General features: G+C 41.7%; 1 protein-coding gene across 15 annotated transcripts in view; it reads left to right on the top strand.

The window, feature by feature from the left end:
- The window catches only part of gabbr1b (gamma-aminobutyric acid (GABA) B receptor, 1b), a 326,457-nt gene extending 312,189 nt beyond the window's left edge, over positions 1 to 14,268 (top strand). For 14 of the 15 annotated variants that reach the window (XM_061833538.1, XM_061833452.1, XM_061833949.1 and 11 more), the window contains 3 exons: positions 4,319 to 4,447; positions 6,865 to 7,008; positions 9,205 to 14,268. In XM_061833538.1, coding sequence (XP_061689522.1) covers positions 4,319 to 4,447; positions 6,865 to 7,008; positions 9,205 to 9,492 — 561 coding nt within the window. In that variant the 3' untranslated portion in view covers positions 9,493 to 14,268. The remainder of the gene's footprint in view (positions 1 to 4,318; positions 4,448 to 6,864; positions 7,009 to 9,204) is intronic. The other variant, XR_009796880.1, reaches the window with a different exon arrangement.
- The last annotated feature ends 1,704 nt before the right edge of the window (positions 14,269 to 15,972 follow it).

Below are 15,972 nucleotides of genomic sequence, written 5' to 3'. Positions count from 1 at the left end.
ATTTAGGGCCATCGTGGGAAATCAAGAGTAAGTAAAAAAGACTCACCCAATGGTGCCATCGGCTGTTCTTGGTTCATCAAAGGTTCCGGTACCTCAGTACCTGTGACAGTGATCACCTGTCGCCCCTTGTGATAGTTCTCATTGATATGACCATTGTCAACGTCTTCACATAACAATATACAGAAAAAGTGATTCTAACTACAATTGCAACTATATACACAAATGTCTTCTACTGATGTCTGTCTCAGCACCCCTACTCTAGCTCCTTGAGCCTACCCAGTGCCTCCTCTATTTGCTGCTGCAGAGGTGCCCAAGAGGCTCTCTTGTCCTTTGCTCTGCCTCTGAGTGCATTGGGCTCTGTGATAAACCTCAGCTTCCTCTTTTCTGCTGCCTGCTCACACAGCCTGTCAGCCTTCTCAATAAGCGTAGATATGTCAGTCTCTATTCTGGCTTTTATGGCTTTGAGGCAGTAGAGATGAAAAGTGGGCAGCGATGCCAGATGTAGCCAGGTACGAAGTCTTCCTTTCCCCAGAGTGGTAGTTTTTAGCAATGTCACTGTCTGGGAACATGACTGCAAACACTTTCAAATTATTTTCACAAGATTTGTAACTATAATGGCTACAGATCAATTTTAAAGTCCACACGATCTCTGCCTTTAACGAGTCTGCCTTCGTGTATTGAACTACGTTCATAGAGCCTGACTTCTGGCTGGTTGAAGTCGATGGCTGGACAACTGTAGGTGCGCATGCACTGCTAGTACCACTGCCTGAAGTTGATGCTTCACTATCTTTATATTTTAGAAACAGATTCATACCAACGGAAGATGAAAGAGTCTTCGCCAAATCAGTGTGTCTCCTCTTTTTCCGGTGCGACTCCAGCGCTTTGACGCCCATCTTTCCTAGCTGGTAGCTCTGCTTTCACAGATGGCAGTAAAACATGTGCCAATCTTTTGCATCTCGACGAACCCAGCTTCCAAACTCCTTACTTTCAACCCAAGCATCTTGAAAAATGCACTTCCCCATGATACAAGTTGGATCGATGAAAGACGTAACAAAGACGAAGTGAAATGCCGACTCACGGAAACGAACAATGGAATATCAACGACAAGATGGCGACTCGTTGTCAACACGGTGACTTCCGTTGACAATTTCCCGCTGTTTTAGACACCAGACGGATTGCTATTTAGTTTAAAAGATTTTTTTTTTTTTGGGAGAATTTTGGCGGTAGAGGTCCTCCCTTTGATTTTTTATAATGTAAGGCCTTTTTAGGGGCTTGACCGGTTTTCGCGGATTTTAAGGACTTTTAGGAGACCCTAAATGCACCTTCGAAAATTTAGGGTTTTTTAGGGACATTTAGGGACACGTGCGAAGCCTGTACACAAGGTTTTTGTTTGTCAGTTTGTGGCGTGAGTGAGGAATTTAAGCAATGTCCAAGCATAAACATCATTAAAAGAATGTATAAAAAGATGTTGCACATAAAGTATGAGAAAAGGGAAGACAGATGCTCAGTATGTTTATGAATAATTTTATACATTGGTATGTACAGGAGGTACAACTATTTAAAAGTGATACAGTACTGTTTTTAGCATATGTATTTGCCATTTCACCACACTTCGTGAGGGATAATATATCTCGGGTAATTGTGACGGGGTAGGATCTAAAGTTTAACTTCCGGCTACTTCTTTTCAGACTACCAGTACATGGCGTTGCAGGATTGGATATTTTTTACTGCAGCTGTTTTTGTTTGTTTGTTTTGTTCTGCATGTTTAAATGGTGAGATCAATCAATCAAATGCACTTTTTCTGTTCTCCAACCATTATACATATTGCAACTTGTAACATTTCCATGAATAAAAATCTCTCTCTGCTCCCAAAGGGAGACAGACCGCTTCAATCGGTCCATAAGTGGAAAGTGAGTGGGTTCCTGATACATAAGTGGGTGGCTTTCAGTTCTGTTCCGATGTTTGACATTATCGATTTACTGCTTAGAAATGGCTTCGTTTCTGAGTCATTTTTACCAAGGATAAAAAAATCAAGAGAGTCGTTTGATGGATCGATTTGTAAACTGGACCGATGCGTCAGCCTCCGGGTAATTGCATTTTGGGCCTCAGGGACATTGTTCCAGTGTCTCTTTCAGAGTCTTCGACTTGATGACTTGACTGCAATCAGCAGAAGAGCACAGCGCTATGTTAAAGCGAAGGAGACAAGAGTCATTGCCCTCTTTCTACCATTGTTATCACTTTAATTCATTTTGGGTTGACAATGTACACACTATACAACAAAGAAAATTGGGTCAGAATAAAATGGCCTTTTTTTGTCACACGCAAAAATTTCTGTCACTACATGAATAATTACGTAGCTTACATGCTCACTATATTGTTTCATTATCTACTTGTAATAGGATAATGCTACTAAAATATATTGGGGAAAAAAATACCGCTTTTGAAAAATGGTATGATTAAAGGGGAAATCCAGTGCTTTGCACGTACAATGTATCCAATAGGTCATGTAATGTGTACTCTATTTTGACAATGTGATGTTAAATCCTCTCTCATTTAATAGTGTTTTGAGAAGATTTTTATCGACAGTTACGAATTTTCAGGGGCGCTGTCATTTTCACGAGTCACATGACTTACATGCCCGGATATGATGAGTATGGACCCACTCCAAAGGCTCGATTACATTGTGCCCCGTGCTGATTTCTCAGATTTATCCTCATCTGATGAAGAAATAGCAGTATCGGTTGACCGGGAAGACAGAGGAATACTTCCATACAGATTTGAACCTGTGCCTGTAAATAATGTTAAATATTCGGATGGTTCTTCGGGCGGAATGACGCCGGGGTCTGACTACTCGGAGGCCTATGCGCAAGGATGTAAATGCTTAAACATTGGCCCCCAGACCTCTAGGCCGGCAGCCGCAGATGGTTCTTCAGACAGGAATGACACGGAGTCTGACGGGTAAGCTCCGGCGGTAGGCCACGAGCTGAGCTTCGACTCGCGGCCTCCGCCGAACGCCACTTAGCACAAGGGGGCATCCCGTTTGGGCGTCTCCTCTGGCCACCAAACAGAGGCCCCAGGTAAATAGCCAAGCAGGTTCCCAAAAAAAGATGGACGAGGACTTGGACCTACCGAGCAAAAGCACTTGGGAGCTGGAGGTGCGGGGCGGTAACACAAGCAGACTGGGATTGATCACAGGGAGAGGAAAGTCATAGTCAATATCCGAATCACAGTCGGGCAGCCGGTCATATAAAATTAAGTCTTCCTCAAAGTCAGAAAAATTTAAGTCCAAAATAATATGTGGTGGTGAGCTGGTCGTGGTCAGGACGTAATCATGACACGCAGGTGGTGCATGTGACAAGGAAGGAGGGGACGACGTCACGGAACCCACCCGAATAGGATATGTTTGGTCCTCAGGCAGGCGGTGTGCCTTGCGCCGTCCCCGGAGATGCTGCGTCTTTGCTGCTAGGCCCTGTAATGGCCAGTTTGTTCTGTCATGAACCTCCAGAACGGGGCTGGACCTAAATGCAGGATTCCGAGACGAGGTCATGATGTTAGGCGTAGTTTTATTCAAACCTGAGGTCATACACTGTGTAAGCAGTCCAAGAAGGCAGAAGTGACTATGACTATGAAACATAAACTAAGACAGGACTAAATTGTGGTGGCACAGAAACATTGTGACGAGGATACCTCAACACTACATATTTTCAGTGGTGGGGATTTCTACTGTCAGTAAATACAACTCACTAACTCAGAGCAATGAACTGGCAAATGCCAGTGACAAAAACTCCAACTTAAATGCCTGTCTAATCACGGTCCCAATGTGAAACAGCTGTAAGCGGTGACAGGTGTCACCGCCCAGAGCAGTGGCGTGGCCACGCCCGTCATGGCAGTAGCCAAGTCTTGCTCATGACAAGTTCTCAAAGTTTACTGCAAGGAGGATGAAGATTAAGTCATTTTTTCATTTCAAAGGAGGAAAATGCAATGTCGAATACCAAGAAGATAAAAAGAGTAGTGACTTGAGGAATTTATTTTCACTTTTCACCATTTAAATTAAGATAGAACCACTGCAACACCCACAGAATTTCTATTGTGCCACTGAGCTAATCTAATCAACGTATTGCCTTATTCTCTATGCACCAGAAAAGAATCTACTAACTAACAAAGGGACAACCAAACAATCCCGTTTCATTTAATGGGGCTTTCCCTGACAAATATGCCTTCACAAGGTTTCTTTTCAAGGCTGCCCTGTATCAAAAGCTATTCCATCAGTGATGCCTCCATTTCCTTCTAACCATATTTTATCCAATCTTTTCCTCAGGTCCTCTGTTTAATTACAGCCCCCGTCACCATGATCCTGTCCTCTCAGCAAGACGCTTCATTTGCCTTCGCTTCCCTGGCCATTGTTTTTTCTGTCTACATCACCCTGGTGGTTCTGTTTGTTCCTAAGGTAAAACCATATCCCTGTAACCCCGTCGCGTCTTCCGTGTAGATTAAAACTGCAGTCAAAGTCTCTTTAATAAATTCTCTTTCATCTGGCTGCTTTGTGGTCTGAGATGCTATAATACTGTATATCACATAATGACCTGTTGATTGTCCCGATCTTGCTGTGTCAGCATTGATTCCTGTCCAGGTTTGCTCTCTTTTGTCAGCCGAGGAGTGTATTCATCATTTCCCTCTTTGGCCACATTTGAGCTATGCAGTCTGTGTCTGTGATGACACTGGCTGCTCTCCATTTGTTTGAAGAAAATGCCAAACGATGAAAAACATGAGTATAATACATAAGAGGACAAAATAATTTTTAATGCCGACAAGAAGGTTTGTTCAAACAAAAGCAATCTAAATTGTATGTTATCTTTATTATTTACTTATTCTTTTGTTGTGGTTTTTATTTGTGTGTGTGGGTATGTATGAACATACAGTGAAGAAAATGAGTATTTGAACACCCTACAATATTGCAAGTTCTCCCACTTAGAAAAATCATGGAGGGGTCTGAAATTTTCATCACATGTGCATCTCCACTGTGAGAGAGATAATCTAAAAAGAAAAATTCAGAAATCACAATGTATGATTTTTTTAATGATTTATTTCTATGATACAGCTGCAAATAAGTCTTTGAACACCTGTCTATCACCTAGAATTCTGACCCTCAAAGACCTGTTAGACTTAAACTGCGTGTTTCTCAGCGGCAGCCCAGAAACCTGTCTGATGTAGAGAAGATCTGCGTGGAGGAGTGGGCCAAAATCCCTCCTGCAGTCTGTGAAAAACTGGTGAACAACTGCATGACCTCTGGAATTGCAAACAAAGGCTACTGTACCAAATATTAAAATTGGTTTTCTCAGCTTTTCAAATACTTATTTGCAGATGTATCACACATATAAATCATTAAAAAATCATACATTGTGATTGTGTAATAAAACTCTTGGAACAGAGAGTATGGGAGGTAGTATCAATGGTGAGCATAGAGCAAAACTAGAGTAGAGTAGAGAGGTCTTGCCTGTGAGCATTTTATCTTGTGTGAGTGAAAATAACTCTCCATAATATACAATAAGGGCATCATTAAATAGAATGATAAAAAATCCACTTGTTTTTGACACAATGGATGAAAGCATTAGAGGACCACAACAGAGATGCTAAATAGCATTAAGCTAGCTGGGCCTTTCTTTTGAGAGTTTGGCTTTTTGAATTCAGTACAGTGTAGCTCTCATTGTTTCATGTTCAGTTTGACAGTAAAATTCAGCTTGGCGACAAACACCTTAACATGATTAAAAAAAAAAAAAATCATACACTGTGATTTCTGAATTTTTCATTTTAGATTATCTCTCTCACAGTGGACATGCACCTACAATGAAAATTTCAGACTCCTCCATGATTTCTAAGTTGGAGAACTTGCAATATAGCAAGGTGTTCAAATGCTTATTTTCTTCACTCTATATATACAATCACTTACTATATTATGGGTTCAGTGCATTGCACCTTTTTTATTGAAGAGTTTTGGAAACAACAGTTATTTAAATGTATATCTCCAATAAAGTGGTCCGCTTTTGCTAAGTGAATATAGTTTGTAGGGCATCTGAAGCACGCTTGGTTTCCAGAGTTGCAAGAGTTGAGTGAGCAATAATGACTTAGTTGGTATGTTACTCCGTAACATGACCATGTAGTGAGCATCAACGAAAGGCCAATATTTATCACACAATCCACTGTCAGGGTTTCATGAAATGAGATAAAAGGCACGCACACCAACCTACCACAATGTAGGCAGACACTCCTAACAATATGGGCTTTAACAAATGGAATTATCAAGAGCAATGCTTAGCTTGATTTCCTACAGGTATTTACAAAGTGAGCACCTACCACCAGTTGTTATAAGAATTGTAATTCATACCAGTTTGTACACGAAGAAGGGTGATGGAAAAAATACTGTTGCTGCTCTTAAAAATCCTGTTATACCTGCATACTCACAAAATACAGTAACCAAAAGCATATTCTAAACACACCTGCCGTTACTCTCAATGAGCATCACAATCACCGCAAACCACAGCGTCTAATACTATAGGCAAGAACTCGTTCGTCACGATCTGTCTTTTAAAGTCACATGTTCGTTCAAATAGTTACTAAAATGTGAAATGTGTAGATAGTAACCCCAAGTGGACAAAAAATACATTTGCAACCCACCAAAGTACCACTTGTGATAAATGCAAGTTTAAAATTGTATATACAGTAAATAATACAATAAATGCTTGTTTACGATTTGACAGATTTTGTCTATTAAGGGAATAAGATGGAATGTAACTCCGGGAATAAACAAGGGATTACCCTACCTACACAGTATAATATTTTGTAAAACAGCACCTGTGTGTTTTTTAGATGCGACGTCTGATTACCAGAGGTGAGTGGCAATCAGACGCCCAGGAGACGATCAAGACTGGTTCAACCATGAACAACAATGATGAGGAGAAGTCCAGACAGCTGGAGAGAGAGAACAAGGAGCTACAGAAGATCATACAAGAAGTAATTCATCTTTTTTTATTTCATCCATTTAGAAATGAACATTCCGCCATGTTTTTGACATGAATAGCTGCACCTCAGAGATGCTCCCGAGGCAGCTGATACGTATCGGCTGGCCAAGCGGAATGCAGCTTCGGTGGTCGCTGATGCAAAAACCCGGTCGTGGGAGGACTTCGGTGAGGCCATGGAGAACGACTTCAGGACGGATTCGAGGAAACTCTGGTCCACCGTCCGGCGTCTCAGGAGGGGAAAGCAGTGCACCGTCAACATTGTGTATGGTGGAGACGGGGCGCTGCTGACCTCAACCCGGAATGTTGTGAGTCGGTGGGGAGAATACTTCGAAGATATCCTCAATTCCACCAACATGCCTTCCCACGGGGAAGTTGAGTCTGGGTGCTCTGAGGCGGGCTCTTCTATCTCTGGGGTTGAGGTCACCGAGGTGGTTAAAAAGCTCCTTGGTGGCAGGGCCCCGGGGATGGATGAGATTCACCTAGAATTCCTAAAGGCCCTGGATGTTGTCGGCTGTTCTGGTTGACATGCCTCTCCAACATCGCATGGACATCGGGGACAGTGCCTCTGGAGTGGCAGACTGGGGTGGTGCTCTCCCTTTTCAAGAAGGGTGACCAGAGGGTGTGTTCCAACTATAGAGGGATCACACTCCTCAGCCTCCCTGGTAAGGTCTACTCAGGGGTACTGGAGAGGAGGGTCCGTCGGGAAGTCGAGTCTCGGATTCAGGAGGAGCAATGTGGTTTTCGTCCTGGCCGTGCAACAGTGGACCAGCTCTACACCCTCGGCAGGATCCTGAAGGGTGCATGGGAGTTCGCCCAACCAGTCTACATGTGTTTTGTGGACTTGGAGAAGGTATTCGACCGTGTCCCTCAGGGAGTCCTGTGGGAGGTTATGCGGGAGTATGGGGTACTGAATCCCCTGATGGGAGCTGTTTGGTCCCGTACGGCCACTGTCAGAGTTTGGTCTGCATTGCCGGCAATAAGTCGGACTCGTTTCCGGTGAGAGTTGGACTCCGGCAATGCTGCCCTTTGTCACCAATTTTGTTCATAATTTTTATGGACAGAATTTCAGCCGAGGCGTAGAGGGTGTCCGGTTTGGTGGCCTCAGCATCGCAGCTCTACTCTTTGCAGATGATGTTGTTCTGTTGGCTTCATCAAGCCGTGATCTCCAGCTCTCACTGGAGCGATTCGCAACTGAGTGTGAAGCGGATGGGATGAGAATCAGCACCTCCAAATCCGAGACTATGGTCCTCAGTCGGAAAATCGTGGCGTGCCCTCTCCAGGTCGGGGATGAGGTCCTTCCCCAAGTGGAGGAGTTCAAGTATCTTGGGATCTTGTTCACGAGTGAGGGAAGAATGGAGCGGGAGATCGACAGACGGATCGGTGCAGCGTCTGCAGTGATGCGGAATTTGTATGGGTCCGTTGTGGTAGCTAAGTCGAAAGGTGAAGCTCTCAATTTACCAGTCGATCTATGTTCCTACCCTCACCTATGGGCATGAGCTGTGGGTTGTGACCGAAAGAATAAGATCCCGGTTACATGGGGCCGAAATGAGTTTCCTCCGCAGGGTCTCCCTTAGAGATAGGGTGAGAAGCTCGGTCTTCCGGGAGGGGCTAAGTGTCAAGCCGCTACTCCTCCGCATTGAAAGGAGCCAGATGAGGTGGCTGGGGCATCTGATTCGGATGCCACCTGGACGCCTCCCTGGTGAGGTGTTCCGGGCATGTCCCACCGGAAAGAGACCCCGAGGACGACCCAGAACACGCTGGAGAGACTATGCCTCTCGGCTGTCTAGGGAACGCCTCGGGATCCCTGCGGAAGAGCTGGAAGAAGTGGCTGGGGAAAGGGAAGTTATGGTATCCCTGCTGAAGCTACTTCCCCCGTGACCCGACCCAGAAAAGTGGTAGATAATGGATGGATGGATGGATGGATGGATGGATGATGGATGGATGGATGTCCTCAATTATTTTATTCATTGACTCTTGTGCTTTGGATTTCTCATAGAAGCCACCCTAGTGGGTCAAAAGACATGTAGGTATAAAAAAAGAAGAATTCAGTTTGCGATGATTCATTCGTGTTAAAAATTATAACATTGAAAGCTCACTGCAATTCAAAGAGTCTGCATTAACGCACTTTATGATGTTGTTCATGACATATGGTCTTATAAATGTATAAATCTCTTCTATGTACCCTCAGAAAGAAGAACGTGTATCAGAGCTCAGGAGCCAGCTGTCTGAGCGACAGGCCCTTCGATCTAGGAGAAGACCATCCACTGTCTCCAATCAAAACCACAGCAATCCACCCTTAGGTGTCCCCCCACCTGACCCCAGATCACTGGCTCCACCGCCTGGGTACCCTGGACCCACTTCGGACCTGCATGCAGTCTCCCCAACATTTGCCAATTCATCTAGCCTTTACCAGCCTGACAACAAAATCAGCCGCAATAACTGTCACACCAGCCGGCTGCAGATGCTCTACAAATGAAGTGAACGTGACCTGATGGTTTTCATGACATCCATTGTACAAGTTGATGAACAAAATAAGGTACAACACGTTGCCTTATCTTATCTGTGAAGTGCGGAATTTTGCATCTGTCATATCCTAGTGGTGTGTGATGCCAACTACGAGTTCAGATAATTGTTCCATGTTGACCGTTTACTAAGCTTATCCTACTTCAGGACAGCGCTGTTGCTGAGACTTATTCTTTCAGCAAGCTGCTTGGATTATGGTCCTACTGCTCCATCAGAATCAGGCAAATTTAAATAATACTATCTTGGAACAGTCTTCCATCCGTGCCACGAGAGCTAACTGGGGAAGAGTCTTTTTTTTTTCTCGCAATCAATGGCCAAACTGCACAGAACCACATTGATGTCAAAGCTTGATGGACAGCCAGAAAAGTTATGTGTTTTTTCTCTTTCCCAACATACAAACAAAACCTAAAAAATACATCAAGTTCAAAACTAACTACAATAAGTAACATTCAATCGATAATATTGAGGAATCCCCTTTTGCTCTGGATGCAGTTCAAATGTGTATATGGTGGATCCTCCAGGATTAAAGCTCAGTAGTAATCGTGGACATGTAAAGCATAATCGTAGTGGCACACCCCACAGTTAAGAGGGGCGGAGTGGAAAGTGACTCATTTACATGCCACTGTACAGCTCATATATCAGCTTCCTCATCTATATTTGCATATTTAGAGACTGTGCTGTCATTATGGATCCTTCTAGGATTGTGACAAAGGTATCTTTTGTTAAGACACTTAAGAACAGATATCATTTCTGGAAAAATGGCATATATCATTTTTAAATTCTGCAGTGGTTTCCAACCTTGTAATTACAACAATACAATATATTATCTTGTACATTTACAAGACCAAAAAAGTACTGAGAATGACAAATAATGAAAATATGTATGTCAGGAAGTATGGTGGGGACACAGTTCTTAGGACCGAGGTTCAAATCCTGGACCCACCTGTGTGGAGTTTGAAAATCCTCCCCGTGCCTGTGTGTGTTTTCTACGGGCACTCCCGTTTCCACCCACATCCCAAAATCATGCATTAATTAGGGACTCTAAATTACCCCTTGGTTTGACTGTGAGTGTGACTGTTGTCTGTCTTTGTGTGCCCTACGATTGTATGGCAACCAGTTTAGGCCTCCTGCCTGATGATAGCTCGGATAGGCCCCACCCCTCCTGCAACCCCTGTAAGGACAAGCGGCTCAGAAAATGGATGGTTGGACGTTTCTCACACAATGATATGGTAATATAATGAAATGTTTTGGCACATTTACAGTATGTTACTGAGGAAGAACTAAATTGATGAAGTAATCTCTTTTTCTGGATGTGGTTGATCATCAACCAGAAGTTTTTCTCACTAATATTTCACAATACTCGTCGGGGAACGGATTTCAGCTGCACCCTTCATGTGTGGCATTGTATGTTCGCTCTGGGGTTGGGTGGGTTTTCTTCAGGTCCAAAAACGTCCAAGTTAACTGAATAAAATGTCGGTAGGTGTAAATGTGAGAGTGAATTATTGTCTTTATATGTGCCCTGCGGTTGACGACTACTCCTAATATAGGGTCTACCCTCCCTATCTCCAAAAGCAAAAAACAAAATCAACACCATCTGGAGAAGAACAATGGAAACCTAACAATGTAACAAATCCAAGCGGATCGAAATAATGCAAAGTAAGGTATGACTGTTGTAGCACAGCAACTAATATATTTTTGTGATGCAACGAGTGGTTTTGTGACATGCCAAAGTCAGCTGATATCAGCTGATTCAAACTCAGCCCTCATCAGTTGATTACTCAGTAATCACTTCTAGGCTTCCTGTAGTGATAAAAAAAAAGATTAAATGTCACAATCATAAGGAAGAACCGGGGATCCCAAAACCCTACTTGTTTTTTGCTTTTTTACTGCCAGTTTAATCACACTCACATCCAATGCTAACTTTGTCATAAATATAGTAAATTCTTGTAGGATTGTGGCAGGTCAAATACAAAAACTTGTCAGCATTTTACTTTTGAAATTTGTCTTGATCAATCATCAACACTGAATATGAAGTACATATAAAACTTATTACAAACACATCGAATGTTAATACTGGGGGGAAAAAAATCAAATCTGATACAATGTTTGACCATAATTTTAAGACCAGTTCCCTAATTAGATTTCAGCATATACTGTATTTTTGATTAGTTGATGAGTGATGAGTAACTTTTGCTTCCTACATTTAAAGACAAATACCTGTAAATTTTATTCCCACTACTCAAGATTGCATGTTGATTTTCTTCAGCCTTTACAGAGGAAAAGACAATTTTAGAAAAACTAGCAAAATAGATGATGGTATTTCGTTGTGCAATCAGTGAAAAATACCTCATTCATTTTCTGGGTGGAGATGCACCAAGAGTTACAACCTCAATCTCAGAGCTCAGGGGGTTGGGACAGAAACTGACTTTGGCTTTTGTAACATAATTTGCAAATAAAAGTTTGGTCACTTTGTGGCTACTACTATGAAGTCCTGCCTCTGCACAAAACAGTATTGTGAATTGCTGTCTCTAAACAAAGAATTATTCCCTGTATGGCTAAATTGCACAAAGTAAGCCCAGTGCTGGTTTGAGATATAGGTCTAATTTGACCATGCTCGTAACTCAAAAGACTTGTATCTCAAATCCATCCATCCCCAATGAAAAGAATGGAAATGCCATTAATCTGTAGCAGAGTTCTGACTCACCCCCCCCAAAATAAATGTTGGAATATGTATTTTAATGAGGAAAAAATAATTTACTTTGCCATTATTTATCCAGGTAAGGAAGTTGAGAACAGATTCTCATTTGCAATGCCAATCTGGCTGCAGACAACAGAATGGAAAAAATAAAAGCATCCGCAAGTAAATACAACAAAAACAGCAGTTTGTGTGTGCGTATGTGTGTGCTGTGAAGAAATGTAATGTCCATCCAATTTCTGAGCCGCTTATCCCCACAGGGGTCATATGCGTGCTGGAGCCACCCAATCACAGGGCACAAACAAACAAACAACAGTCGCACTCACAATCAGACATGATTGCAATTTAACATCTTTAATTAATGCATGTTTTTGGGATGTGGGAAGAAACCGGAGTGCCCAGAGAAAAACCCATGCAGAGAAACTGCAAACTGCACAAAGGCGGGCTGGGATTTGAACCGTGGTCCTCAGAACTGTGAGGCAGACCCTCTAACCAGTCTCCCCACCTATTTTTGCAGTTTGCCCACTTAATGTCTTTAAAAACATGTAAATGTCATCCAGACATTTTCAACATCGGTTATCCTCTTCAGGGACACGGGGCGCTGGAGCCTATCCCAGCACACTTTCAGCAAAAGGTAGACTACACCCTGAAATGGTCGCCAGTCGGTTGCAGGGCACATATAGAAAAGGACAGTCATTTGCACTCACATTCACACCGTTACTGAGTGGGAACTGAACCCATGCTGCTCGCATCAAAGTCAGGCAAGTGTACCACTACAACAGGAGTCGGGAACCTTTTAGGCTGACAGAGCTATAAACGGAAATTATTTCAAAATGTAATTCTAAAAGCAATACAATATTTTTAAAACTAAATACAAGTGTATTTGTGCATTGTATGTAAGACCAACACTTTAAGAGTACAATAAATCTCTACATTTTTTGAAATAACATTATGAATTTGCTAACCAATGATGAAAAGTACTTCTTACTACTAATGCGACTTCTGGTGCTGCATGGTTTTGCTGATGGGTTTGTAGTGTGTTTCATACGTCATTCGAATAAACTTCATGCAGCTGTTGAGACTTCTATCCGTTATCCGTGAACATAGGTTGGTCTTTATGTTTTTTTTAATGTGATACAGACTTTTCACAAACAAAGGTAGAACCAGACATTGTCAGTACAGCAATAGTCACACAGTGCAGTGTGTGGTACTGTATGTGACGGGAAGTACGTTCCAAGTTTTCACAATCAGTGGGTCTGCAGGTTTAATTTTTTTTCATTTCTCCACACCTAGGTGCACTCGCCAACAATGCTTAGGCTGATCCAGTGGTGTGTGTATGGCGCGTTTCGAAGAGGCCCTCTATATTTGAGCATTTCATTGTTGCAATTTTGTCATTATAAATTAGACACAAAGGAACCTTCTTTCTCCACAAAAGTGAATTTCTCTGTCCATTCTTACTGAAAACAGCGATACTGTACTCCTCATCTCTTTTTCTTTTTGCTATCTTTGTCAAAAGCATTTCCACAATTAATTTCCCTTTGATCTGCGTTCGACCCTTCTGCACCTCCCATGTCGACTTCAATATTGGACAGCAAACTACAGCAACCCTACTAGGACAAACAGCCTCTGGCTCATTTCCATTGCCTAGGTGACAGAAATTACATACTTTATACAATATGTTGTTATTAGGGCTCTGCGAGCCATACGCAACCATCAAAAGAGCCAGGTATGTCTCGCGAGCCATAGGTTCCTGACCCCTGCACGACACCATCAAAGATGTGTATATATCAAAGTGAACTAAATAAATGAAAAAATATCCCAAACAAGGGAAAATAAATTAATTGCTATTTTTCATTTACAGTATTTTATTTTATAAGGGAAAGAAAATAAGAAAAACTCCCTGATGCTCTGTAAAAAGTGATATAGTTACTGTATATATTTACATAAAACTTTTTATTCCCTCATAACAAAGGTTCATAACAGGCTAAAACCAGGTGCAACAATCATGTAAAGTATCCCTCACTAACCTTTTAAGTGATAATACCGGGGTGATTGATATGACTTTTATTTGTCGTAGACCATTCCAGTTGTTTGGAGGGGGAAATTGAAATACGATTGCTCCAAAGTAGTATGGACCTAGGGAGCAAAAAAATGTTAATAAAACTCCTGGAACAGAGAGTATGGGAGGTAGTATCAATGGTGAGCATAGAGCAAAACTAGAGTACAGTACAGAGGTCTTGCCAGTGAGCATTTTGTCTTGTGTGAATGAAAATAACTCTCCATAATATACAATAAGGGCATCATTAAATAGAATGATAAAAAATCCACTTGTTTTTGTCACATTGGATGAAAGCATTAAAGGACCACAACAGAGATGCTAAATAGCATTAAGCTAGCTGGGCCTTTCTTTTGAGAGTTTGGCTTTTTGAATTCAGTACAGTGTAGCTCTCATTGTTTCATGTTCAGTTTGACAGTAAAATTCAGCTTGGCGACAAACACCTTAACATGATTAAAAAAAAAAAAATCATACGTTGTGATTTCTGGATTTTTCTTTTTAGATTATGTCTCTCACAGTGGACATGCACCTACGATGAAATTGTCAGCCCCCTCCATGATTTCTAAGTTGGAGAACTTGCGATATAGCAAGGTGTTCAAATGCTTATTTTCTTCACTGTAATATAAATGTAATGTATGTAAACTTTCAGATCCTAACATTATGTTGACACTCATGTTCTCCTACACTGAAGAAGTGACTTGTACATACAGTGTTAAATACAGAAAGCAACAAAGCGCTGGTTTTATAGGCATTGGTCAAAGTAGCAAATCTTTTCAAGTCAATGGGTTCAAGTCCAAGTTAAGTCACAAGTCACTGGTGTCCAAATTGAGTTGCAAGTCTTTTCACATATTGCCAAGTCAAAAGGCATCAAATGTATGACTCGAGTCTGACTTGAGTCCATAGCGCTGCTTCTGACACACCCATCGTCCATAAACTGGGATTTTTAATTATATTAAAATTTAACTTATATTATGTGGATTTTTCTTTCCCGAGATTTGATAAAAGATAAAGAAGACTTAAAATTTAAACATGCCTTTGTAGCGGATACAGTGTGTAGTCAGGCAATGTAGACTACTACACTAACCCTTATGGACTGCTTTGTTAAGTTAACACTTTGAAGAAGAGTATTTTTTTTTTCAATTCTTTATGAAATAAATCCAATAAAAGCAATTTAAACTGAATCTGCAAAGCAATAAAAGCATACAGTAGGCGACCTGTCCGAGGTATGTCTTACCAAACTGGAATAGGCTAGAGTAAACCCACTACCCGAATGAGGATAAGTTCCATAGAAAATGGATGGTTGATACCAAAGCAACCAATTCATTTTACTTTTTCCGCCCTTCTGTTCAAGTTATCATCCCAATGTTGTCAATGACGTCAACGTTGGGTGCTCATGAATGCGCTTGTTGCGCGAGTAATCATGTCAGCTCCATACCTTCCCAGTGTGCTTGGAGATGGAAAGTACTGTAATTGCTTAGGTATATTGCATTGGGTTTTTTTTCTGTTTTGTTTTTTTTTTTGTCTCAGAATATTCATCAAAAGTTGATAGTATGGATTACTCTTTGTCTTTGTCTCCAATAAATTAGGAAAATCTGTACTGGTGTATGTTCATTTTTACACCACACAAGATGGCCAGTTTTGAGTCATCTGTGAATCAAATTATCACCTTTAACACGTAATAG

Source organism: Syngnathoides biaculeatus, chromosome 1 (assembly GCF_019802595.1).
Source record: "Syngnathoides biaculeatus isolate LvHL_M chromosome 1, ASM1980259v1, whole genome shotgun sequence".
NCBI lineage: Eukaryota > Metazoa > Chordata > Actinopteri > Syngnathiformes > Syngnathidae > Syngnathoides > Syngnathoides biaculeatus.
This window is presented reverse-complemented; position numbering and strand designations above follow the sequence as displayed.